A 23,822-nucleotide genomic window follows, 5' to 3' on the forward strand; every position below is an offset into this window, starting at 1 on the left:
AGAACTCGAGATTCCTTGTACACACAACTTTCCACATGTTATCAAGGACGGGCTACATCTGTCGGAGCTGCCAACGCTCACAGAAACATGTCACCGTCACGGGGACTCGACTGCTAGGGGACAATGTCCGCTACTACAGCACACGACCACGGCCGCTGCATCTTGCCATCATCGGCTCTGGTCCGGCTGGCTTCTACTCCGCATACAGACTATTGAAAAGTCTACCAGATGCGCGCGTCGACATGTACGAGGGACTGCCCTCGCCATATGGACTTGTACGATTTGGTATCGCTCCAGATCACCCAGAAGCAAAAGTACGACCCGCCACACTCAGCTCTCCCACGGCAAGTATTCGTCATGACTGATAGGTCTCTACACAGTAGAAATGCTCCGAGACTCTAGTTGAAGTAGCGAAATATCCCGGCTTCAACTACATCGGCAACACGCCCATAGGCGATGGACCGTCCCAACTACCTCTCTCTTTGATAGCTCCCCACTACGATGCAATGCTCTTCGCGTATGGCGCCTCGAAGGACAAGAGATTGGGTTTGCCTGGCGAAGATTTCAAAGGCGTACACTCGGCAAGAGCATTTGTAGGATGGTACAATGGGTTGCCGGAATATGCAGATCTGCAACCAGACCTCGAATCAGGAGATACTGCCGTGGTCATTGGACAAGGAAATGTAGCATTGGATGTGACGCGCATTCTCCTCGCGCCACTGGATGAGCTGAGAAAGACGGATATTTCAGAGCATGCTGTGGAAGCTCTCAGCAAAAGCAGGATTCGCGACCTGAAAATTCTCGGACGTAGAGGACCTCTGCAAGCTCCATATACGATCAAAGAGCTACGTGAGCTCCTCAGAATGCCAGGGCTTGGATTTGTCCCTCCACCGGAAGGATGGGAGGAACTGGTCCAGATTCCGCGGAAGAAGCTCCCGCGACAGCTAAAACGCATCATGGAACTGCTGGAGAAGGGTGCAACAACCCCGATCGAACAAGCAGAAAAGGCGTGGCAGTTGGGCTTTCTACGATCGCCGGTAGAGTTCCTCTCCCAGAATGGCACAGCACTGGATGCAATAGCTTTCGAGCAGACCGAGTACGTCGAGGAGCTTGCCTCGGTGCTGACAGACGACCCGCAGAGCAACCTGAACGCCCTGCGCGGAGTCAAGGTCAGAGGCACTGGCGCGAAAAGTATGATCAAAGGAAGCCTCGCTTTCCGCTCCATCGGCTACGAGTCCGAGCCCCTAGCTGGATTAGATGAGCTTCATGTGCCTTTCGATAAGAAGCTCGGCATCATTCCCAATGATCGTTACGGCAGAGTTCTCAACCCTGACCTGGGACCGGGCGATCTGACCGCTGCTCATGTTCCCGGCATGTACTGCGCCGGATGGGTGAAACGTGGACCGACTGGTGTCATTGCCTCCACTCTAGACGATGCCTTCACATCGGCGGATGTCATTGTGTCGGACTGGCAGAACCAGGTTCAATTTCATGATGGTGCTGGCGAGAATAAGAGCGGGTGGGATGCAGTGAAGAGGGAGGTCGAGAAGAGGAACATACGCCGGGTCAGCTGGCAGGATTGGGAGAGGATCGATGCGGAGGAGATTCGACGCGGTCAGGCGAAGGGCAAGGAGAGGGAGAAGTGTAGGACTGTTGAGGATATGCTGAAGATCTTGGACTCATAGACAGCGACCAGTGTCGAGGGACTTGCCAGAGAAGACAGCCACGCTCTCTCATTCATCTCGGCGTAAAGTGTAGGACGCTAAGAACAATGTGTACCACTTTAGAAATCCACGCGCTTTCGTGTTTCGTTCGCGTTCGCGGCTTTCCCCTCCATTTCTCAACCACCACACCATCTACCAACTCCAGACGACCGACACTCGCCGCCGAACATTTCACCCCTTCTTTCGCCTTGGAGCTTTACTGCCTACTAGTCGTCCACCATGGACGGCCTACAATTGCGCGATGAGGCCGTCAGAGACCGCATTCGCGCGGCTGAGGAGTTCCTCGATCCACGTACGCAAAACTGCACAAACGTTAAAAACCATTCCTAACGTATCGTAGAGGACCCTCGCGCGCGAAGTTACCAAGCAGAGATTTTGCTCATGCTCAATCGCGGCTTGCGACGACTGACAGTGAGCATCGATGAGATCCGCTCCCACAGCAGAGAAATGGCCGAGGGCCTGCTGAACCAACCCTTCGATTACTCGCAAGCCTTCGATCGCGCTCTCTTCAACATCGTTCAGACTCTACGAAATCGATCCACACAACATGTCGACGAGGAAGCGATGTACTACTGCGCGTATGTGGGCAGCTTCGGCGAATATGCGTGCAACCCGAGAACATTGGCTTCGAGCTATCTGAACCACATGGTTTCGCTGGAGGGCATTGTCACCAAGTGCTCTTTGGTGCGACCAAAGGTTGTAAAAAGTGTGCATTGGAACGAGCGGAAATCGACATTCCACTTTCGAGAATACAGAGATCAGACGATGACTGCAAACGGTGCGGCGAGCACGAGCGTATACCCCACAGAAGACGGCGAGGGCAATCCTTTGGTAACAGAGTACGGATACTGCACATACCGGGATCACCAGACGATCTCAATCCAAGAAATGCCAGAGCGAGCTCCGGCTGGACAATTGCCTCGAGGTGTGGATGTCATCATGGACGACGATATGGTGGACCGCGTGAAGCCCGGAGACAGAATACAGCTGGTTGGAATCTACCGATCGCTTGGAAACCGCAATGCAGGACAAGGCAGCTCGACTTTCAAGACGCTCATCCTTGCGAATAATGTGATTCTGCTCTCCTCGAAATCAGGCGGCGGTATCGCACAGCAACCCATCACCGATCAGGACATCAGAAATATCAACAAAATTTCGAAGCAGCGAAGGGTCTTCGATCTGCTCTCGCAGTCGCTTGCTCCCAGTATCTACGGTCACGACTACATCAAGAAGGCCATTCTGCTCATGCTTCTCGGCGGTATGGAGAAGAACCTAGACAACGGCACCCATCTTCGTGGTGACATCAACATTTTGATGGTCGGAGACCCATCCACAGCCAAGTCGCAACTCCTGCGTTTCGTTCTTAACACAGCACCATTGGCCATTGCTACCACCGGTCGTGGTTCCTCTGGCGTCGGTTTGACCGCAGCCGTCACACAAGACAAAGAGACAGGCGAGCGCCGACTAGAAGCAGGAGCCATGGTGTTGGCAGATCGTGGTGTGGTGTGTATCGACGAGTTCGACAAGATGTCCGATGTCGATCGTGTGGCCATCCACGAAGTCATGGAACAGCAGACCGTCACGATCGCAAAGGCTGGTATTCACACTTCGCTCAATGCTCGCTGCTCGGTCGTTGCAGCAGCAAATCCCATCTACGGCCAGTACGACACCCACAAGGATCCTCACAAGAACATCGCTCTTCCCGACTCTCTTCTCTCCCGTTTCGATCTACTGTTCGTGGTGACGGATGACATTGAAGACGTCCGCGATCGACAAGTCTCAGAGCATGTCCTCCGCATGCATCGCTACCGCCAGCCTGGCACCGAAGAAGGCGCTCCGGTCCGCGAGCAGCTCAACCAGACTCTTGGTGTCGGTCTCGAAGATGAGGGCGAAGCCAACAAGCCAAGCGAAGTGTACGAAAAATTCAACGCCATGCTGCACTCTGGTGTGACCATCACCGTCGGTCGTGGCGCCAACCGCCGAGTCGAAGTGCTCAGCATCCCCTTTGTGAAGAAGTACATTCAATACGCCAAGTCAAGGATGAAGCCAATCTTGACCAAGGGTGCCGCGGACCACATTGTCGCGACGTATAGCGCGCTGCGGAACGACGACATGGAGGGCAATCAACGCAAGACTTCTCCTATGACCGCTCGTACTCTGGAGACACTCATTCGTCTGGCTTCAGCACACGCCAAGTCTCGACTGTCGCAGCGTGTGGAGGAGAAGGACGCCGAGGTCGCAGAAGGTGTTCTGCGATTCGCTCTGTTCAAAGAAGTCGTCGAAGACGAATCTCGCAAGCGCAAGAAGGCACGTCGGTCTCCAGACCCAGACGCTATGTCCACAGACGACTCAGAGGAGAGCGACGACGATGGCGATGGCGATGGTGCTTTCAGAGCCTCCGTCAATGCTCGATCGACGCGCACACCCGCTCGCAGCACACGCAGCGCACCAAACGGCAACTCGCGTGGTGGAGCCGAAGACGACGATGAAGATGAGAACGAAGAAGAAGACCTGTACACATCCACACCTGCCCGCGGCTCAAGAACCACGACCCAACGAACCAACGGCGCCAACAACTCGAGTCAAATCAGCATGGCGTCCTCCAAACCCGCCTCCCAACTTTTGCAAGACGATTCACAAGAGCAAGCAGCCACTCCAGGGGTCGAAGATGAGGAGTCAGAAGAAGAAGCGGCCGCCTCGACACCCGCCATCACAGCTCCGCGTCTACAAGCTTTCCAGACTGCTTTGGGCCAACTTATTGATGGCCCTCTCTTCGCCAACGACGCGGCGGACGTGGAACCATTGGTCGCGGCTGTGAACGCGAGACTGAGGAGTGGAGAGGCGAGATTTGAAGAGGCGGAGGCGGAGAAGGCGTTGGAGATGTTGCATGAGAGGAATAAGATCATGTTGAGTGGAGGAATTGTTTATAAGATTTGAGGGATCTGTCAGGAGATCTGGTGTTCAGCGGAGTTTGGTGTTCGTTCATGGCATAGGATGGAATGCGGGATACTGGACGTTATTGGAAGTTCTACTACAGAGCCTGTATGGCACGAATGCGATATGTCCTCACTACTTTCATCCCACGATCCACCGATGCAGATCGAAAGCCGTGCTTTTCGACTCGCACTGTCCAGTCGTTCCCCTGGTCCATCTGGACTTCCCTGGTCTCTTCTAGACTTCACCCCTTTGGCATTTCATTCTGGTCTGTTCTAGACTTCAGTCCTTGGCATTTCATTCGCGACCCTTGGGGGTTGGTTGTTTCAGAGACCCTTGAGCCTTGGGGGTAAGCTGTGTGAGCTTCGCGATGAAACATTCCCGGATGAGCTCGGCTGAATGCGCTAGCGGTGTGTGATGAGATTTTGGCCGTGAAGGATGAGTTGATGCGATCGATGGAGCGATCGAGTCCAGACTACTCCGTGTGAGCATCTGCGAAATTGATCATTGGAATACCCATGGACTGCCGAGTGGGCTGAAACCACAACGTCAGAAAATCGCGATTATCAGTCATCAACGAGCGATGTTTGAAGTTCCAAAGGAGGGTGTTGCGATCGGAACTCGCTGCGACCCAGTCGGAGGCCGTGTGCGGTCTCGTGGAATGTAGCGGTGTAGAGCTGGTTGTGGATGATAGGTCATCTTGCATCGCGAGTCTAGCGGCTGAAACGTGAAGTGCTTGTGCCTATAGTGTCTTTGTTGGGCTATCCTGGCGATACCATTAGAGTTACCATTGCCTCGGGACGGACGTAGGTTGGAGGCCTTGGATGTTCTGCACTTCGCCTTGTGCGTTGAGTTCTTGGTGACGGGACAGGTTGGCGCATAAGTAGAAGATGGGGAGTGATAGTGTGGTAAGCTATATGTTAGCTGCGGTTGATATGAGCTGTACTTGATTGTTCAGTGGGATCCTGGCCGAGGGGAGCCGACGATCGGGAACTAAGTCTCCTGCTCGATGGTCGTTACTTCTCGTGAAGGCGTATTACTGCCAGAACAGAGTCTCTTCATCGGGTATCGCGCACTACATTGTCGCTTCATTATCAGCCATGCTTACCACGCGCGCGTAGATCTATCGGGTGGATCACGATTGCACGTGGTATAGCGACTCAGTTTCCGCTCCCATGCAAGCCATGAATCGGAGCCCATGAAGTCGATCTCTCCCGTCGCAAGAACGACCTCGCACGGAGACCAAACGAAGGACATCAGCGATGACTTGTACGATGGCAGCGCGAGCGGTCCACGTGGTTCGTATCTCGTTGTGAACCCATCGCACAGCATGCATCGGGAGTGTGGTCATCGAAATGACAGGTCGTGCGTTCCCGACGGCCGTCAAGAGCAAACCTGTGCATGTTTCGTCGTTCCGATGTAGTGCATGACTATTTTGTCTTCAGCCTCAATGTGAACGAAATCGAGCCGCTGAACATATACCGAGCACATAACATACAGGTGAGGCCGCCGCCGTTGGCTTGTGATATTCTCGGCATGGCCGGCCGAGTCCCACTTTTTCCATCTGGACTGAGAGACCCTGAAATGCCATACAATCTCCGGACGTGTGGATCACTTCGCCTTGTGCCGTTGATCGCTTTCAGGAGGTGAGGTCCGGCATCCGACGATCAGGACTGTCGAGATGAATCAGAATCCAGGCACACCTCATCATTGCGATTCGACAAATTCTTCGCGGTCAGCTGTGCAAGGTGAGTACCCATGTATATGTCTGAGATAGACGCCGAGAGCCGCCATTCGCCAGACCAGATCGATGCACAGATGCGGGTTGCAGATCTCGACAGCGCGCGTGCGTCTTCTGCCGCCTATACTCGAATCAAATCCACTCTAGACCCCAATGTTAGCAAAGACATGCTTTGCAGGATGCGCAGATGGGTGTAGTGATCAGCCGAGTGCAGCCAATCTCAGGGTTCCTGCACAAGCTTGGTTCTGGCCGGTGGTTGTCGTCTCTGCTTCGTGTTGGCGTGATCGGCAGGAACACGATGATGGGGAGCAGCAACGCAACCTCCTTTTTTGAACGACTCTGGTTGAATGGGAAACGCGAACGAATATTGGATGAGCAGAGTGCTTTGTGGCTGTGAAGTCTGGAATTGTCTCACCGCGCCTCGCGAGGCTGACTGAGCACCGTGGAACGTTGCGCTGTGGAAGAGCCTAGGTAGGTTAGATCGACTCATCAATATCTGGTACCGTGGACGGCGGGTGGTTCGGGCATTTGTTGCCTGAGTGATATGACGATGAGGATGGGCGATGATCCCATGGTTCATACAATGTTGACGACACAGCAGAACCAACGAGCTGGTCCTCCATGATTGATGTACATACCATATGTACGCACGGCAGATCAGCGATGTGGTTGCGGGGTGGGTTTCAACTTTCAAGAGGATGATTAGAGTGCAGACGGACGTGGGTGGACATGTCCAAGGTTTATGTTCAGGGGCTTGAGTGGGTTGATGAGCTCTGTGAAAGGCAGGCCACGCGGGCCCGAGGGGTGACAAGGTGACACAGCAGCTATGGCCCTGCCCTGTTCATCAGAGGCCGTCCCGTTCATTATTCAATGCGCTTCTGTGCAGGGCCGGGACGAGAACACGAGAAGCGTGTTTCATTCATCCAAGGGGACTGCCACGGATGAGATGAGGAGGGATTGACGCATACCAGCGGCGGTGAGCTTCACGAAATATCCTTCCTTGAATGTTCATCATCAATGTCATCAATCTTATCAATATCAACACTTCCGTCCCATCGACTTCATAATTAAACTTCCGTGGTGATCGTGTGGTGATCGTGCTCTCAAGGCGCGCTTTCAATCCCTGGGCTGTTTCTGCCCTGCCCTGCCCTGCTACCGACTCCACTCTCACATTGCTTCCTCAGCTACAACACTTTCTCACTGCATTCCATACCTCGACATTCTGTCCATCCAACAGGCGGTGCGGGCATCGCTGCTCTGGGGATCTTCTAATATATGCAATAGTCGAGCAGTCCGCTGACTCGTGTCTCTGGACCTCAATATCAACCCGTCGTCGCATCAGGGCGTTCCCAGGAGCGAGCGGCGACCCTTCACCGCACACGATCGATAGTCCTGCCACGCCGCTGCGACCACCACCGACATCGCCGCGATGGAGTCGCCCGGTGCATATCCCGAGTCTCCGACGGAACAGGACGATGTCGTCTACCCATGCAAGGGCTGTGGAGAGGTCAGGAGAATGGAAATCAGGTCAGGGAGCTGTTGCTAACGTCAATGTCTGCTATAGATTTTGGAAGAGGGCAAAGCATTCGAACTTGGTGAGTGAGAGAAATCTTGATATCCACGCGACGCAGTGCTGACCCGCCATCAGCCGGCAATCGCTGGCACATCGACTGCTTTCGCTGCAATACCTGCGGAACTCTCCTCGACTCGGACGCGAATCTCCTCCTCCTCGGCGACGGATCGCTCATCTGCAATAACTGCACCTACAGCTGCAATGCGTGCGGCAACAAAATCGAGGACCTCGCCATCTTGACCGGTGATCAAGCTTTCTGCTCTGGTTGCTTTAGGTGTCGTAACTGTAAGAGGAAGATCGAGAACCTACGATACGCGCGCACGTCACAAGGCATATTCTGTATGAGCTGTCATGAGAGTCTAATGGCGAGGCGAAGAAAGAAAGCGCGGACACCCAAGGCAGCAGCTGGATCATCGGGCGCGCCAGAAAAGGCTCTACCATCGCTGCCTCCTGGTGCCGCGCACTCGGCTGCTTTCACTCCAGACCTCGAAACGCCGCCTGGTGATAAAGGTTCGGGCACACCGAGCACACAGCCAGCGTCGCCCAGAGACAGACTGTCCAACTCGCGCAATGGTGCGTCAGCCAGTAAGTATCAGCGCGATGTGCCGCCATTGTCCGACGGTGCGCGTCGAGATGGGTTCACAGGCGTTCCGTGGCTGAAACGACTGACACTAACTGACGCAACCTCAGATGGTCCCACACTGCCTGCCAGTACCTACAACGAGGTTCGACCTTCGAATGCCGCATCGCCATCGACCGAGGACGAGGACGGCTCGGAGCAGGGATTCCTCCCCATGGCCTTCGACCCCACCCCTGTCGCCGCTCCGCAGCTCAGTATACCACGCAAGCAGATCCAACGGCCGCACGATCCGTCTCCACCAGTGCAAAAGGAGAATCAGCCGGTGGATTACTTCGGCAGGAATGGAAGGTTGTCGGCCAGCTCCGCCCTCCGAAATGGCCTCAAGGAAGAGTCTGGGTTCGGCAGCGGAACGGCGGCATCGTCAAGATCGGTGTCCACAGAACGAGAGCAAGAGCGCGCTGCTGCGAAGCCTAGCCCTCACGTTCTGCAGCAAGACAAGGGACGACACTCGACGAAGAATACTCCTGCACTGAGCGGTGGCTCGCCTCTGGTATCGAATGGTCAAGACAAAGCAGGCAAATCCAGAGTTTCCACGGACACCTTCACATTGCAAGAGGCGCCGAAAGCAAAGAAGGGATCTTCTCGACGCAATTCGAAAGGAGGCGTGTCACCGATCGACACTCAGTCAAAAGATCCGAACGCTAACAAACCAGTATCACCTCTATCCGCTGATTCGCAGAATTCTGTAAATCCGTTCGACGAGCCCAGGCACAAGGCAGGCCAACATCCTGCTGCAGGTTCACCTGCGGTACCCGTCCCGCCACCACGGAGTGCAGAGCGCGGTCTACCTGCGAGAGGCGACTCACTTGCTACGGCTGCAGCTGCCGCGACGCGACTGCAGCAAGCTACTCATGATTCATCATTGCAAGCAACCTCAGGACATGAGCGGAACAAATCTACTGGTTCGATCAAGCTACAACTAGCAGATCCGCAAAGACCGCGGATGAGCGCTGACGGGCTTCCATTGAGATCGGCGAACAGACCAAGTGCTCCCAGCAAGTCCGTCGCCAACGACGATTTCATCACTCCTCGACACGCGCCTCCACCGCCTGCTGGCGAGCGACATCGACACAATGATTCTATCAGTACCCTGCAGAGCGAAGATCGTCCTTCCATCGATGGTCACATGGGACTGCACGGTGCAGGTCTTCCGAAGTACAGTCTTGATGGTGGATTCTCCATGGACGATGAAATGGGTAGAATCCTACGTGGCGAGCAAAGTCAGGAGCCCGGACAAACATCCTCGCCTTCGGTCTTGCGCCGCGTCTCCAACGCCGTGAAGCATGGCAGGAGTTTCAGCGATCGAGCAGCCACTACGACTAAATCTCCCAACGCCGATTCATCCGAGATCAGCTCACCGAGCATCACGTCGCCTACTTCAGCAGATGGTCTGGAGTCGCTGCGCACATCCTTACGACGAGCGCAGAATCACATCGCGGAGCTGGAGTCTGAGAAACTTTCACTGCAAGACAAACTCGACGGTTCCAGCGAGATCAAAGCCGTGAACAACGAGCTCAATGCAAAGCGCAATACCATGGCATTCTTGGACACCCAACGAGAGATGGTCGTGCGCGAATTGGAAATCATGACAGAACATCTTAGCAAAGCCAAGGACAACAACCAACCTTTGGATCTGGCTTCATTAAAGACGAGCATTCTCAAGGACTTTGCCGAATCTCTCCAGAAGCTGAAGCAGAACATGAGCTCAGAGATAGAGGATCTCATGCACAAGCGCAGCGAGCTGACTGATGAGATTGGCAACCTCATTCAGATGAAAGACAAGGGTTTCCAGGAATACGAAACGCTGTCGAGTAAGAACGCGCAACTGGTTCACCACAACAACGAACTGCTCCGGAACATCCAGGGTGTGTATCAGGACAACCGTGTGGCGAATGGTGCGGATAAATCTACCAATGGTCTGGGTATCTTCCACCCGTCTGCGAAGGTCGAAACTCCCGGCAGCCAGTCGGAGATGCGAAATCTCAACCTCGTCAACACGGATCCATCAATGCCGAATCTGCTGCATGATACAGAAGCCGAGCCAGCTGCAGTTCTGACGGCGCCACAAGTCGTGAACATCCGCAAGGGCGCAAAGCCAAACAAATTCAACTGGCGACGAGGCGGCGAAAAAATCACGGGTACCCTGACCAAGGGCATCAAGGGCGCCTTCGTGAATAACGAGAAGGGCCAAGGCAACTACTCGATTGGAATGCCGTACAACAACTCTCATCAGGCTGTCGGCGGTAGCGATGGCGGCAGCATGCACAGTGGTAAGATGGGATCCGACTTTGGCTTGTTTCCACAAAAGAACGGCGGCGCTACGCACCTGAAGAACAACAGCAGCAGCAATCTTGTCATCGGCAACGATCCTTCCGGTAAGTTATGCAAGCATCACGTGCTCGAAGATCCCCTTCTAACCTCGCCTATAGTCCTCTTCGGCTCCGAGTTGTCCGCCCGCTGCGCCTTCGAGAAGCTGCCCGTTCCCAGCATCGTAACTCACTGTATCACTCAGGTCGAAGCGCGTGGTATCTCCGTCGAAGGCGTGTACCGCAAATCCGGCGGCGCCGGCCAAGTCAAAATCGTCCAAACCGGTTTCGAAAAGGACGCCAACTACGACATCTCCGACGAGGACCTCGACATCCACGCTGTGACCTCCGCGCTGAAACAGTATTTCCGCAAACTCCCCACGCCGCTTATCACCTACGATGTCTACGACCTCCTACTCGAAGCGGGCCAGGTCGGCAAGGACGGTGGCGCGGCTGGCAAGGAGAAGCAGACGCTCGCGTTGAGAGCTGCGGTGGATGAGTTACCGGAAGCGCATCGCGTCACGTTGAGGACGCTTGTCCGCCACTTGACCAAGGTCATGGCGTACGAGCCGCAGAATTTGATGACGCCGTTGAACTTGGCGGTGGTGTTTGCACCGACGATTATGCGCCCGTTGAGCATTGAAAGGGAGATGACGGACATGCAAAGTCAGAGGACGGCGGTGCAGGCGATGTTGGAGTTGAGTAAGGGGATCTTCGAGGAGGGAGAGTGAAGAGTGCATTGATGGCGATGAAGCCTGAATTGATTTGGGACCAAGATGATGGACTCTTGGAACGGCCCTCAAGCGAATTGCTCCGAGGCCTCTGAAGGCTGGATCCGCGGATGCGCCGTACTGCGCCGCATGGCAGAGACGAGCGCCGTCCGGAATTTGCTTTGCGACTTCTCTTCTCAACCGATTCGGGCCACGGCCAATTTTTGCTGCGGTTGCCATTGAGCGAGGGAAGCGAGCACGGGATACGATATTGCTTGCTTTTGGGAATCTGGAAAGAAAGGCAGAGAGGACAGGATCGATACGAGACTGTCGTGGTTCCTGTTACGATCATGCAGAGGTTGGATTCGAGGGAGGTGGGTTGGCAGAGGGGATCGTGTAGATGTTTTGTTGTGATACGGCAGAACGAGAAAGGGTGACTTTGGGGTTCTTGAGATGTTGTATTAGCGAGGGAATGATATGAGCGAGAACTTTTTGATGTTGATCCATATCGTGGTTCTTGCACGATCCGTGTCGTGTGATCCATGGTCTCGTCTATGTGAAGCCTACCACTGGTACTGTTTCCGCTGCATGGTTCGCCTTGTACTTCTGCTGAACGACAAGGTCGAGCGGAGCATGAGGGCACCGATACTTGTATACATGTCAGGGCAAACGGAAGAGAAGACGTCTGCAGTAACACTCCTCCTCTCATCAGCAGCACGGGTGGACTCGGACAAAGCTCCCGTCCTCTCTCACGCCGTCATTGGCTGCTGAGAGCTCCCGGTTCGGCGCTCCAACATTTTGTCTCGCCGAAACACCTCTCCCATCGTCCACCACCTCTCCTACCACAAAAACATCCACCATCCAAACCTCACTTCATCACAATCGTCGCCATGTTCGCCGCTCGCGCTACCAAGTCCTTCATGGGCGCTGCCGTCCAGCGCAGAGCTTTCTCCGCTTCTGCTAGCAACGTATGTTGATCCTTGATGCTGGCGAGCTCCAATGCTCCATCGGGCGGCTGAAGAAAGATTTATTGGAATCCACACTGACAATGCTTCTCTTTCCAGCTCTCCAAGGTCGTCGTCCTCGGCGCCGGTGGTGGCATTGGCCAGCCGCTGTCCCTCCTCCTCAAGCTCAACCCGCGCGTCACTGAGCTCGCCCTCTACGATATCAAGGGCGCTCCAGGTGTTGCCGCTGATGTTGGACATATCAACACCAAGAGCACTGTAAGATGGATCATACGATGAGAGACAGGTGGACGGTATATTGATGGATGCGACAGGTCACTGGATACTCCCCCGACGGCGAGGGTCTTGGTGCTTGCTTGAAGGGCGCTGAGATCGTGGTCATCCCCGCTGGTGTTCCTCGCAAGCCTGGCATGACCCGTGATGGTATGGTTGATCGCAAGGAGAGGTCCTATGCTCATGCTGACGATATCACTCAGACCTGTTCAACACCAACGCCTCCATCGTCCGCGACCTCGCCAAGGCCGCCGCAAAGCACTGCCCCGAGGCCTCCCTCCTCGTCATCTCCAACCCTGTCAACAGCACCGTGCCCATCACCGCCGAGGTCTTCAAGGCCGCGGGCGTCTACAATCCCAAGAAGCTCTTCGGCGTGACCACCCTCGACGTCGTGCGCGCCAGCCGCTTCATCTCGCAGATCAAGTCCTCGGACCCCGCCAACGAGAAGGTGACCGTCGTGGGCGGCCACTCCGGCGAGACGATCGTGCCGCTTCTCAGCCAGGCAGGCCACAAGCTCGAGGGCGACGAGTTGGCCAACTACATCAAGCGCGTGCAGTTCGGTGGTGACGAGGTTGTCAAGGCCAAGGACGGTGCTGGTTCCGCTACCCTCTCTATGGCTATGGCTGGTGCTCGCTTCACCGAGTCCCTGCTCAAGGCCGCCCAGGGCGAGAAGAACGTCAAGGAGGAGACTTACGTCGACTCCCCGCTGTACAAGGACCAGGGCGTCAACTACTTCTCTTCGACCGTGACTCTGGGACCGAACGGCGTGGAGGAGATCCACCCCGTTGGCAAGATCACCGAGCACGAGCAGGGTCTTCTTGATGTGTGCTTGAAGGACTTGAAGAAGAACATTGAGAAGGGTGAGCAGTGGGTTAAGGAGAACCCGTAGATCATTGGTTAGGAATGAGAAGTGTGCGTTGGAGGGAGTGGACGGAAGTTGTGACAAGACTACTACATACGAGGGAGGCTTGTTGGCAGACGACTGTGCGCTCTAGGCGAGGAGGGTAGAGGCATGGAGTCGTCGCTTTGAGCTTCTGTGGCCTAGCTGTAGATTTATCCGCATTGCAAATGTTCTCTAGCGGTCTGTTGCATCCAATGTTGTCGAGTTTTCGAACGAACGTGATGGCATACATCCGCAACATTGCTGAGACACGAAGGGCACATACCCGACTCTTTCGCACATGATGCCTAGGCGTCCTTTCGGCTGTATAGTTCATCTCGTCGACATTCCTCGGCATCTTACCATCACGCTCATATCTCGGACATATACAAGTGAGTAGACTCGGCCGTAGAGGCTGGCCCCATGTCCAGTGCCCCGGACCTGGCGCGTGCTCACTTTCACGATCACACGTCACAGGATATCTGCAGGGGGTTTGAGCCTCATCATTCACAGCGGCACGATCAAAGAGGCTTGTTCCATGCTTCGTCAACAACTACATCTCGTCCGAGGATCTCAAACTGGAGGAAAACATCAAATACGCCGACTCTCGATCTTCCCAGTGCATAGAAGAGAAATTGTTCGAAGTCATTAAAACAGCCCCCACACTTTCACGGCAAACTCCCGGACAACGGCCCAGATCGATCTTCTTGAGCCGAGGTTCCTTCGGAGCGGACGGTAGCTGCACGGCGACGCACCTCTCTGCCACCAAATCGCGAAGCTGGTCATTTTTTACCTTGCACTGCTTACCCGGCGAAGTACCTTGGACACCTATCGCTTGATATATCAATTTGCCGAGCAACGACCTTTTCTTTTTTCCCTTCCCTCTTGACTCTTGCGAATTGGGATGTTTGGCGCGATCGCGAGACGGCGGGCCTTGTATACTGCTGCGACTCCTACGACTACCTCTCTTCTGCAACGAGGCTTGATTGCGAATGTGAGTGTTGTTGTATTGTTGCTTGCGAGGATGGTTTGGAGCTTGGTTGGCTGACTTTGGGAGTAGAGATTCAGAATGGCTCCTCAACAGAAGCGCGGCAACAGTGGTCTGCCTGAGAGTGAGTATGGTCGTGGAGAAGGATTGTCGAAAGTGGTTGGCACTAATCATCCTCCTCCACGCAGACTACAAGGAGGACCACGCCCAAGGTGCCATGCTCCGATATGAGGACTCCCTCCCACATCTACCAATCCCTACCCTCGACGAGACCGCCAAGCGCTACATCAAGTCGGTCCACCCTCTCCTCACCGACGCCGAGTTCGAGACCACGAAAAAGGCCGTCGAGGCTTTCGTCAAGCCAGGCGCCATTGGACACCAGCTACAAGAGAGGTTGCAAAAGCGTGCCAGCGATCCCAACGTTCGCAACTGGCTGTCCGAGTGGTGGAACGATGCGGCATACCTAGGATACCGCGATCCGGTCGTACCATACGTGTCGTACTTTTACAGCCACCGCGACGACAAGAAGCGAAGGGACCCGGCCAAGCGTGCGGCGGCTATTACCTTCGCCTCGCTGGAGTTCAAGAAGCAGGTGGATGACAAGTCGCTCGAGCCCGAGTACATGAAGAAGCTCCCCATGGCCATGTCTTCGTACCACTGGATGTTCAACGCTTGCCGCATCCCAGCGAAACCCTCTGACTACCCCGTCAAGTACAACGCGAAAGAGCACGAGTACATTATTGCAATCCGCAAGAATGCTTTCTTCAAGGTTCCCACTCACCACAACGGACAGCAGCTCAGCGCCAAGGAGCTCGAGCACCAATTCAAGCGTGTCTACGAGACGGCAGACAAAGCTCCCGCAGTCGGCATCATGACGACCGAGAACCGCGACAACTGGACTGAGATGCGCGAACGTCTGATCAAATCCAATCCAGCCAACAAAACCGTCCTCGAAGCCCTCGAAGCCTCCGCCTTCGTCGTCTGCCTCGACGACGCCTCCCCCATCACCCTCTCCGAGCGCGCCGACCAATACTGGCACGGCGACGGCTCCAACCGCTGGTTCGACAAGCCCATCCAATTCATCGTCAACGAAAACGGCACTTCCGGCTTCACGGGCGAACACTCCATGATGGACGGCACGCCCACCCACCGCCTCAACGACACAATCATGCACTGGATCTTCAACGACAAACTCGACTTCGACGCCCCAACCCTCCGCTCCACCATTCCCGACCCGCAACCCCTCCGCTTCCAACTCTCCGGCGAAAACCACGCCGACGTCGCCCTCGCGCAAACCCACCACGTCGGCCTCATCTCCCAACACGAACTCCGCGTCGAAGCCTTCCAGGGCTACGGCAAGGGCGCGATGAAGAAGTTCAAGTGCTCTCCGGACGCGTACGTGCAGATGATCATCCAACTCGCCTACCACAAATTCTACGGCAAGAACCGTCCCACGTACGAATCCGCCGCGACCCGTCGTTTCCAGGAGGGTCGTACTGAGACTTGCCGTACCGTTTCGGACGAGAGCGTGGCATTTTGCAACGCCATGGCACACCCGCTTAGCACGGACGAGGAGTGCCGAAAACTCTTCCGCAATGCGTTGAAGGCTCACGGGGAGTACATCACCGCTGCGAGTGACGGCAAGGGAGTGGATCGCCATCTATTCGGATTGAAGAAGTTGTTGCAGCAGGGTGAGGAGGTACCCGAGATTTTCAAGGATCCCGCGTACACGTATTCGTCGTCGTGGTACATCTCGAGTTCGCAACTCAGTTCGGAGTACTACAATGGATATGGATGGAGTCAGGTTATTGATGCTGGGTTTGGGTGAGTGATCTATCCCAATCCGAATCCGATGAGGCAGAGTGTGAGTGTGGATGGGTTTGCTAATGAGTGACGAATAGAATCGCCTACATGATCAACGAAAACAGCATCCAGTTCAACATTGTCAGCAAGAATTTGGGATCGGAGAGGATGGCGTTCTTTTTGAACCAGAGCGCGTTGGATATTCGGGAGATTTTGGCGAGTGAGGAGCAGCCTAAAGCGAAGTTGTAGATGACTGTCACGACATGCATCCAGAGGATTTCGATTCCTTGATACGATATTCTTTCTGTGTTGTGGAGGCAGATTTTGTGGTCGTTACTGCGAGACTGCGTCGTGAGTGGGTTTCGGACAGACTGAGGGAGAGAATGATTGCTTGGAGGCGAGAGGTTGGAGGATGATTTGGGACGATTTGCATGGATTAGAGTGGATGGAGGATGTCTGTAAAATGTAGTTGGAATGTTTGGAGCGATCTAGACCTACCATATATGCATGTGGAAGCCAAGTCATCGGCGTCTCAGCTTTTAGTCTTTGATGATGGTAGTATTGCATGCTGCGTAAAGATTAAGTATATCAGTAATCGGTCTATCAGAGTGGCAGCTAGTTCAAGCTTCTTCACTCGCCTCCATTCGAACATTCAGATGCTGGGCAGAATTCGGACGGAGCATTATGAAGAACTTCAAATGTCATACCCATGGCGAATCTTGACACGCCGATCGGAGCGTTTCAAATTTGTAATTCGAAAAGAACTTGGTGTTGCATTTGGTATGTACATCACCACGTTGTGCTCTTGATACCTTCGCCACATGTTGACGTTTGCTCGCGATGAGATTCCATCCAGTTTCTCGGCGTTCCTTCCTCCCTCTCCCTGCCCTCCACTCCGTGTACCGTGCTCATGACCCACCCTTGCCCTTCTGCTCCCGCTCGTACTCGATGATTTGCTTGCTCCAGTATCGTGATGGGAAAAATCGGTCGGGCTGAGAGGAAGCATTCCGGTCAGCGTGCGTGTTCTCTTCGCGAACCATTCCCTCCCTCCACATCTTCGCAGTCCTCTGACGCCCTCGGCATCCTTTATCGCGCCAAACATACCCTAGGCATCTCATTCCTAAACTCCCTCTGCGCGCTCAACGTCCACGCCATTGCGGCGATCCCGGTCACCACTCCGCCCATGATCCAAGTATTCGTTTTCCAGTTTGCGGGCTGCGAGTACCAGCCTCCGGCGGGCGACCAGACGTGTTTGGGGTAGCTGCGGGAGTGGTCAGTTTGCAGCCATTGGGCGGCCTTGACAGGCGCAGTGGTGGACAGCGACTTACGGCACTTTCCCTCCGCCTCCGCGCAGTATTAGTGAGGGTCTCATGGTTGTATTGGTGGATTTCTTTTGCTCAATGTCGCAGTAAGGTAAGCAACGACGACGTGAGGTGGTTGCGGAGTGCCAAGCCTCACCACCGAGATCCGATCCTGGGGAAGGAGCAACGATCATGAAAAGTATGAGAGCTGCAACCACACGCGACATCCCCACGCATATTGCCACGATCCTCCCTCGGCCATCTCCTCCTCGACCGCCGTGCGAATCTAATCACATGAAGTGTCTTCGTTTAGATCGCTGGGCAAGCCAATTGCAGCCTCCGAGAAATCCACGGTTACATCTCTCCCAGCGACCATGTCCTTCACGCGCACATTTGGCGGTAGCACGGCCATTGCAGCAACGGCGAGGATTGCAGACGCAAGCTGAGAAGCCGGCATATACGAGGACGGGAAAGGTGTCATTTGAGAATGCGGAAGGAGGCGATGAAGAGGTGGATGTGAAGGGGCGACCAGAGGACGATAGACAACGACTCAATTTCCCTCACCATGGACTCGCCGCACGATCAGCAAAACTCTCCGCTCTACACGCACGATTGTCTTTACCATCGAAGCTACCTCTGCAAACATTAGCGAGATGTCTGATCGATCCATCCGTCGACTCAAGACAAGGCTATAACAATGCACCTTTCGCAATCCTAGGACAAGAGCTGCTGGGATACTACACATCCGAATATCTCATCTGCCATTATCCACGCCTCCCCATGCCCGCGCTCTACGCCGCACAATATGCATACGTCGGAGCCGCAACACTAGCATCAATGTCAAGAGAATGGGGCGTGGAAGTCGTAGCAGCGCCAGGACCGGAAGTAGACCCAGGCCTCTTACAACTGAAGAGACAAGCGGCAGGAAACGCAATGGGACCAGACAACATGCACAGACTCAAAGATATGGCCCAAGGTCTACGACTACGCCATACGCGAGATCAATGGAATCGACCAGGAAGCAGCAGAACGAACATTTACGGCGACGAATTTGGCGACATCCTCGAGTCGAACAGCGACGACGCCATCCCCTTTCAAGGTGCACCGATCTCCACTTCCGCAGCCGAAGACACAGGCATCAGCCAGGCTCTCGACTACGAAGATCCCACATCCTCATCCTCTTCCTCTACCTCTCAAGACTCCTCATCCGCCACCGTCGAAGCCGCGTCGGCGAGTTTCGTCCGCGCCCTGACAGGAGCTCTCCACCTCCACGCTGGCTCCTCCGCTTCGAAATCCTTCCACAAAGCCCACGTTCTCTCCAGACACCTTGCTCTCCACCAGCTCTTCAGTTTCACTCATCCTACACGAGACCTCTCCCGACTTTGTCTACGAGAAGGCTTCGAACCACCTGTTGCGCGACTCATTTCCGAGACTGGCCGACTCTCTCGCACACCAGTCTTCAACGTCGGTGTTTTCAGCGGCGACGACAAATTAGGTGAAGCAGCGGGTGCGTCGTTGAACGAGGCGCGGGTTAGGGCATCGGCGCATGCGTTGAGGAGTTGGTATTTGTATAGTCCGCCGAGAGACGATGTGGTGTTGCCCAGTGATGTGGAAGGTGGCAGGACGGGAGTGAAGTGGAAGGCGCAGATGGTGGATCCGGGAGAGATTATCACGTAGAGTGAAGGAGTAAGGTTGTGTTACTAGTGGTGTCTGCATACCAGCATGGATGAAGAACAGGAAGCGTTTTTGCATGTGGTGTGCCGATAGCGACATTGTACAAAACAAGCTATATATACAACCCAGATGTCGGAATCATGTCGACTTCTCTACTGTGAATGCTCCTCACGACAGTCGTGACTAGGTGGTGTAGAACGTGATGCTTCATCAGGTCTAGTTCTCCGACGTTACAGGTTGGCAGGTGTATGGACGGGAGGATGGCACATCGGACGAACACACGAAGGTCGCAGAAGACTTGTAACGCATTGCATCCCGACAGTCATTCGAAGGTGTTTCAAAGTCCTCGTTGAAAGGATCTCGCTATTCGTACACAAGACTGCCATCTTACAATCGTCATCGTCACAAAGCCGTCGTAGAAGTCAAAGGTCCAGAAAAAGCTCGCGCCGTCAAATCTCAAGCGAGCATGATATACAACGCATCCACCAACGCCGACGCTTATAGCCATCCCATTCGGAACCCAAATAGACACAAGGAAACGCTCTCATCATCACGCCACGACCCCATTCACCCCGTTCTTCCCCTTCTTCGCAATGTAATACGTCAACAACCCCAATCTCCCTTCCTCAACTCCCTTGAACTCGCTCCAAAATTCCGCTTTGCTTTCGCCAAAGGTTTCGAATAGTTCGCTCGCCAGTTCGACGTCCGCTTTTCGCACTTCCGAGTCCGCGTCTCCGAGATACCTCGCTGTGGCTTGCGCCATCTTTCCTCTTCGATCGCTGCTGAGCTCCACGTCGCGGGTGTTGGCGGTGAGGAGGAGTTGGCGGAGGTTGGTGAGAGCCATGGCGATGACTGAGGAGCTGTCGATAGAGGTGAGAGAGGGTAGGGCGTCGAGAATAGCGTCCACACAGACTTCGGGGCTTGCTTCAGAGACAATGACGTCGGTGGTGCGATGCATGTCCGCAAGAACATGGCTGTTCGGATCCGCGCCCTTTCTGCACGCGATGACAGTCACGAGCGACTTGGCATACCACGGCGCAGCATGTTTGCGGTAGATGGTCAACAACGCCCGCACGAGTCCCAACGCCTGAGTTTTCAAACCGGAAGATTTAGATGCGGGGAGGGAGGTGAGTTTGACATCCGAGTCGAAAGTGCGGAGGTACTCGAGCAGCACAGACATGAGCTCGTCGAATTTCTTGCCGGCTTCCCAGATGTCGAGTTTCGACCGCGCGAGGTCTTGCACGCGGCGGAAACCGTGCGCGTCGAGGTTCTTGGTGCGGATGCGTTCGATGGCGGAAGCGAGGAGGCGGCGGTCGCGGAGGACGTCGCTGCGGTCTTGGGAGGGGATGGTAGGAGTGGATGCGCTGTTGGTGGAGGTGTTGTCGTTGTTGTTTACGGGACTGTCGACGGGGCTTGCGCTGGAGCCGACGCTTTGTGCAGGACTGTCGGCGCGAACGTTCTCGTTGATGGGGAGTTCGCCGAGGACTTGACGATCGTCTTGGGCGCCGGGTTGCGTTCCGTCTTCGATGAAGGGGTCTTCGTAAATTTGGACTTCTTCGGTTTGAGGGGTGGAGGGTTTGGCTGGTCCGCCTTGTTGCTGCTCGCTGCCATCTCCATCTTCGAGAGCTCTGCGCATGGATTTTTGGGCTTCGGGGGAGAGCTTGCCTACTCGCTCACGAGCATCTTCAAACATGGCCTTCATAGGGTTGCGATATGCTAGTGGGGAGCGGGCGCGGGACTGGCTGCCATTCAGATTCGGGATGACCATTGTGAAGCCTTCGTCGTCGGCCAGTGTGGGAAGTCCGCTGTCAACAGATGCAGAGTGGCCTTTGTGACCGGGCGAGAAAGCTCCACGGCCTATTGTGACGCCATTTTTCGGCATGGTAATCGTGGTCTCGTCCTCTCGGATGCTGCTCATGCTGCCCTTGCTTGTCGGTCTTGAATCCGTCCCGTTCTGGTAGTGTCCGCGTGCCAGCGCTGGACTGCGCTTGTGTGGACTGCCACCAGGACTCCCAGCTGTGGCATCGACCTTTGCTCTGTTTCTAACAGCGCTAGTTGTGGATGTCGCGAGCGAAGCCTTGGAAGCGCCAGTGCCTCTCCCCGGGCTGCCAGCCGGGCTGGCATTACTCGCAGGCGTCTCTGGTCGAAGCAACCTTCTCGAGCTGTACGGGTCTGCAGTCTGCGGCCGCGGCGGATCTGCTCTTCGTGGCCGTCGTACTGGGCCAGACATGAGGGAACTACCCTTCTTGGTGGCTGTAGGCGGATCCGCGGCTGTGGATGATGCATTTGATGTTGTCGATACGGTCCGGTTTGTGACTTTCGACAGGTTCGAAGGTGCGCGAGTGCTCCCGTTCAAAGGTGTTGACCTCGTGTTCTTCACTGGTGAGATGTCCGCCATTGCAGAATTCGGTCTAGGTGGCACTCTGCCGCCGGTCTTTGCCTTCCTCTTCTCTTCCAGCATCTCCCTTAGCGCCGTCCGGCTGTTTGTGCCGGCTGGTCTCGCAGCCTGTGCGACTGCAGGATGCGATGCATGGAGCACTGCGTGTGGGTTTCCAGGATGCTTCTCAAGCGCGGCCTTCATCTTCGGATCAAGCTTTGACATAATCGCCTCAGCCTTGTCAGGCCAAGTCTTCGCAAAAACCCAGTAAGCGACACGATTTCCCTCCTTCACCTTCGGATTCGCATCATCCAGTCCTTTCTTGATGCACTTCTCCGCAAGCTCGAGGCCACCAGAATTCTCAAAGCTGTTTCTGTAGCTCGATTGACGTTTCAAAACAATCATCAACCACTCGGGTGCGTACTGTCTTACTTGAGCGTTCTTCTCTTGCGCGGCTTGCCAGATATGCCGCATCATCTGAACGTGATACGAGCAATTCTGGAAGATGCTACCCGCCGTGATTCTGCCGTTCTCAGCCGCGATGTGCTTCGTGGCGGCGCTCGCCTTGATGAATGCTTGCAGGAGAATCTCAACATGAGGATCCAGCGCAGGTCCTAAAGTTTTCGCAAGTTCCTGCACCAGCTGGCAGCCGTTGGATGACATTGTCGTCCGCAAAGACATGGAAACTTTGAGAATACCCTCAATCGAGCTCTTGACACCGGCCATGAAGACAGTGTGGAACTCATTCGCCGCATTGCCCTTGAGCAGCCGCCTGATTTTGAGAACAGATTTATCACGCAGCATCCAGTTCTGCTCCGTCTCTTTCCCTTCAAAGTGTGGGTGCATCTCTCGGAAGACATCTTCCAGCTCTCTCTGGGTATGTACGTATATCGGATCCATAGGAACAATCTCTGGAGGCGGTGGCTGCGCAGCCTCGCTCTTCAATTCCTCGGCGAAATGCGCAATGTGTTCGGCGCCAGGTAGTGATCTTGTAGAAGCACTCATGTCGGTATCGTTGTCCTGGGGTCTCGAACCAGACTCCAAAGCGGTCAGAATTTGACTTGCAATAGAAAGTCGTACGCCGTGCGCTATTAATTGCTTCTTTAAATCCGTCTTGGCTCGGTCTGGCGCGTTGCTGAAGAGCTCAATCAACACCGTCTTGGCCGTCTCGCGTACTTGTCCATCAGCATCTTCCAACCGTGCGACGATTGATGAGGCGTATGCCTTGAACGGCATTGCCTGCTCGTTGTGCATGGTCAACACCCATTTCATCCCGGTCTCCTTTGCGCGGCCATTATTCCCTCCTATAGCCTCCTCAAGCACAATCTGCTCCACATCGGTCTGGAATATCGAGTACAGCTCAGTCAGAGCTTGGGATGCGGAATTGCGAACAGGCTCACGAAGATCGCCCATTCGCTCTTGGAGTGCAGGAAACAGCTTCGGCGCAAGCTGACGTATTGCTTGACCGGTTGCATCTTGGATCTTCAGGCGCTTGAGGAGATGGCCAAGAGTGGAGAATGCGGTGCTGGCGAGGGTCGCAGAGGCCTGCTGGGTGATGGCCAGGCGGATACATTCGAAGATGGTTGACTGCGCAGTCTCGGGCACGCGGTAGTGTTTGATGTCGGATTTCAGCGCGTTCAGCTGGTTGATCTTGGAGTCGGACGGAGCAGCTGGACGTTTGAGAGTGCTCAGCAGAGTCGCAGCCTGCTGGTCCATGGCGGGCGCGCGTGTTGCTGAAGAGGAGAGGATCGTGTGGTGGGTGTCCAAAAGTCCAAGATGGTTGTCGGTCGCTTGGTGGTGTTGTTCCGCGTGCAGAGCCGTCTCCAGAATCTTGGGGTTTCGAGCTAGCGTGATGCACGGTCGTTGCTGGGTGACGATTTGGCCCCTTGTCCTCCAATCAATTCAGTCAATCCAATGCGCGAATTGTTTCGAG

General features: G+C 54.9%; 8 protein-coding genes across 8 annotated transcripts; 7 read left to right on the plus strand and 1 right to left on the minus strand.

Moving 5' to 3' along the window:
• Positions 1–35: 35 nt before the first annotated feature.
• On the plus strand, positions 36–1,685 carry MYCGRDRAFT_76370 (uncharacterized protein; the record flags this gene model as incomplete). The annotated part of the gene is made up of 2 exons (XM_003848840.1): positions 36–314; positions 384–1,685. The coding sequence occupies 2 exons, from the start codon at positions 36–38 to the stop codon at positions 1,683–1,685; spliced, it is 1,581 nt and encodes a 526-aa protein (XP_003848888.1).
• A 258-nt stretch (positions 1,686–1,943) lies between these two features.
• On the plus strand, positions 1,944–4,661 carry MYCGRDRAFT_48745 (DNA replication licensing factor mcm3; the record flags this gene model as incomplete). The annotated part of the gene is made up of 2 exons (XM_003848841.1): positions 1,944–2,016; positions 2,065–4,661. 2 exons carry the CDS (start codon positions 1,944–1,946, stop codon positions 4,659–4,661), a joined length of 2,670 nt encoding a protein of 889 aa, XP_003848889.1.
• A 1,195-nt stretch (positions 4,662–5,856) lies between these two features.
• MYCGRDRAFT_96252 (uncharacterized protein) lies at positions 5,857–6,796 on the plus strand (the record flags this gene model as incomplete). Its single annotated transcript, XM_003848842.1, has 4 exons — positions 5,857–6,023; positions 6,104–6,158; positions 6,356–6,406; positions 6,560–6,796. The coding sequence occupies 4 exons, from the start codon at positions 5,857–5,859 to the stop codon at positions 6,794–6,796; spliced, it is 510 nt and encodes a 169-aa protein (XP_003848890.1).
• Positions 6,797–7,828: 1,032 nt separating this feature from the next.
• On the plus strand, positions 7,829–11,649 carry MYCGRDRAFT_76373 (uncharacterized protein; the record flags this gene model as incomplete). Its single annotated transcript, XM_003848843.1, has 8 exons — positions 7,829–7,906; positions 7,964–7,994; positions 8,048–8,425; positions 8,510–8,806; positions 8,942–9,218; positions 9,408–10,848; positions 10,888–10,987; positions 11,042–11,649. The coding sequence occupies 8 exons, from the start codon at positions 7,829–7,831 to the stop codon at positions 11,647–11,649; spliced, it is 3,210 nt and encodes a 1,069-aa protein (XP_003848891.1).
• Positions 11,650–12,304: 655 nt separating this feature from the next.
• mdh1 (malate dehydrogenase) lies at positions 12,305–13,982 on the plus strand (the record flags this gene model as incomplete). The annotated part of the gene is made up of 4 exons (XM_003848844.1): positions 12,305–12,596; positions 12,693–12,851; positions 12,908–13,016; positions 13,070–13,982. The coding sequence occupies 4 exons, from the start codon at positions 12,519–12,521 to the stop codon at positions 13,753–13,755; spliced, it is 1,032 nt and encodes a 343-aa protein (XP_003848892.1).
• Positions 13,983–14,572: 590 nt separating this feature from the next.
• On the plus strand, positions 14,573–16,786 carry MYCGRDRAFT_101446 (carnitine O-acetyltransferase; the record flags this gene model as incomplete). Its single annotated transcript, XM_003848845.1, has 4 exons — positions 14,573–14,740; positions 14,807–14,858; positions 14,923–16,558; positions 16,636–16,786. 4 exons carry the CDS (start codon positions 14,651–14,653, stop codon positions 16,784–16,786), a joined length of 1,929 nt encoding a protein of 642 aa, XP_003848893.1.
• Positions 16,787–17,510: 724 nt separating this feature from the next.
• MYCGRDRAFT_48880 (uncharacterized protein) lies at positions 17,511–19,515 on the plus strand (the record flags this gene model as incomplete). The annotated part of the gene is made up of 3 exons (XM_003848846.1): positions 17,511–17,794; positions 18,183–18,905; positions 18,981–19,515. 3 exons carry the CDS (start codon positions 17,511–17,513, stop codon positions 19,513–19,515), a joined length of 1,542 nt encoding a protein of 513 aa, XP_003848894.1.
• A 547-nt stretch (positions 19,516–20,062) lies between these two features.
• MYCGRDRAFT_76386 (uncharacterized protein) lies at positions 20,063–23,605 on the minus strand (the record flags this gene model as incomplete). Its single annotated transcript, XM_003849061.1, has 2 exons — positions 20,063–21,339; positions 21,511–23,605. 2 exons carry the CDS (start codon positions 23,603–23,605, stop codon positions 20,063–20,065), a joined length of 3,372 nt encoding a protein of 1,123 aa, XP_003849109.1.
• Between the last annotated feature and the right edge of the window lie 217 nt (positions 23,606–23,822).

The sequence above is a fragment of the Zymoseptoria tritici genome, chromosome 10 (assembly GCF_000219625.1).
Source record: "Zymoseptoria tritici IPO323 chromosome 10, whole genome shotgun sequence".
NCBI classification, from domain to species: domain Eukaryota; kingdom Fungi; phylum Ascomycota; class Dothideomycetes; order Mycosphaerellales; family Mycosphaerellaceae; genus Zymoseptoria; species Zymoseptoria tritici.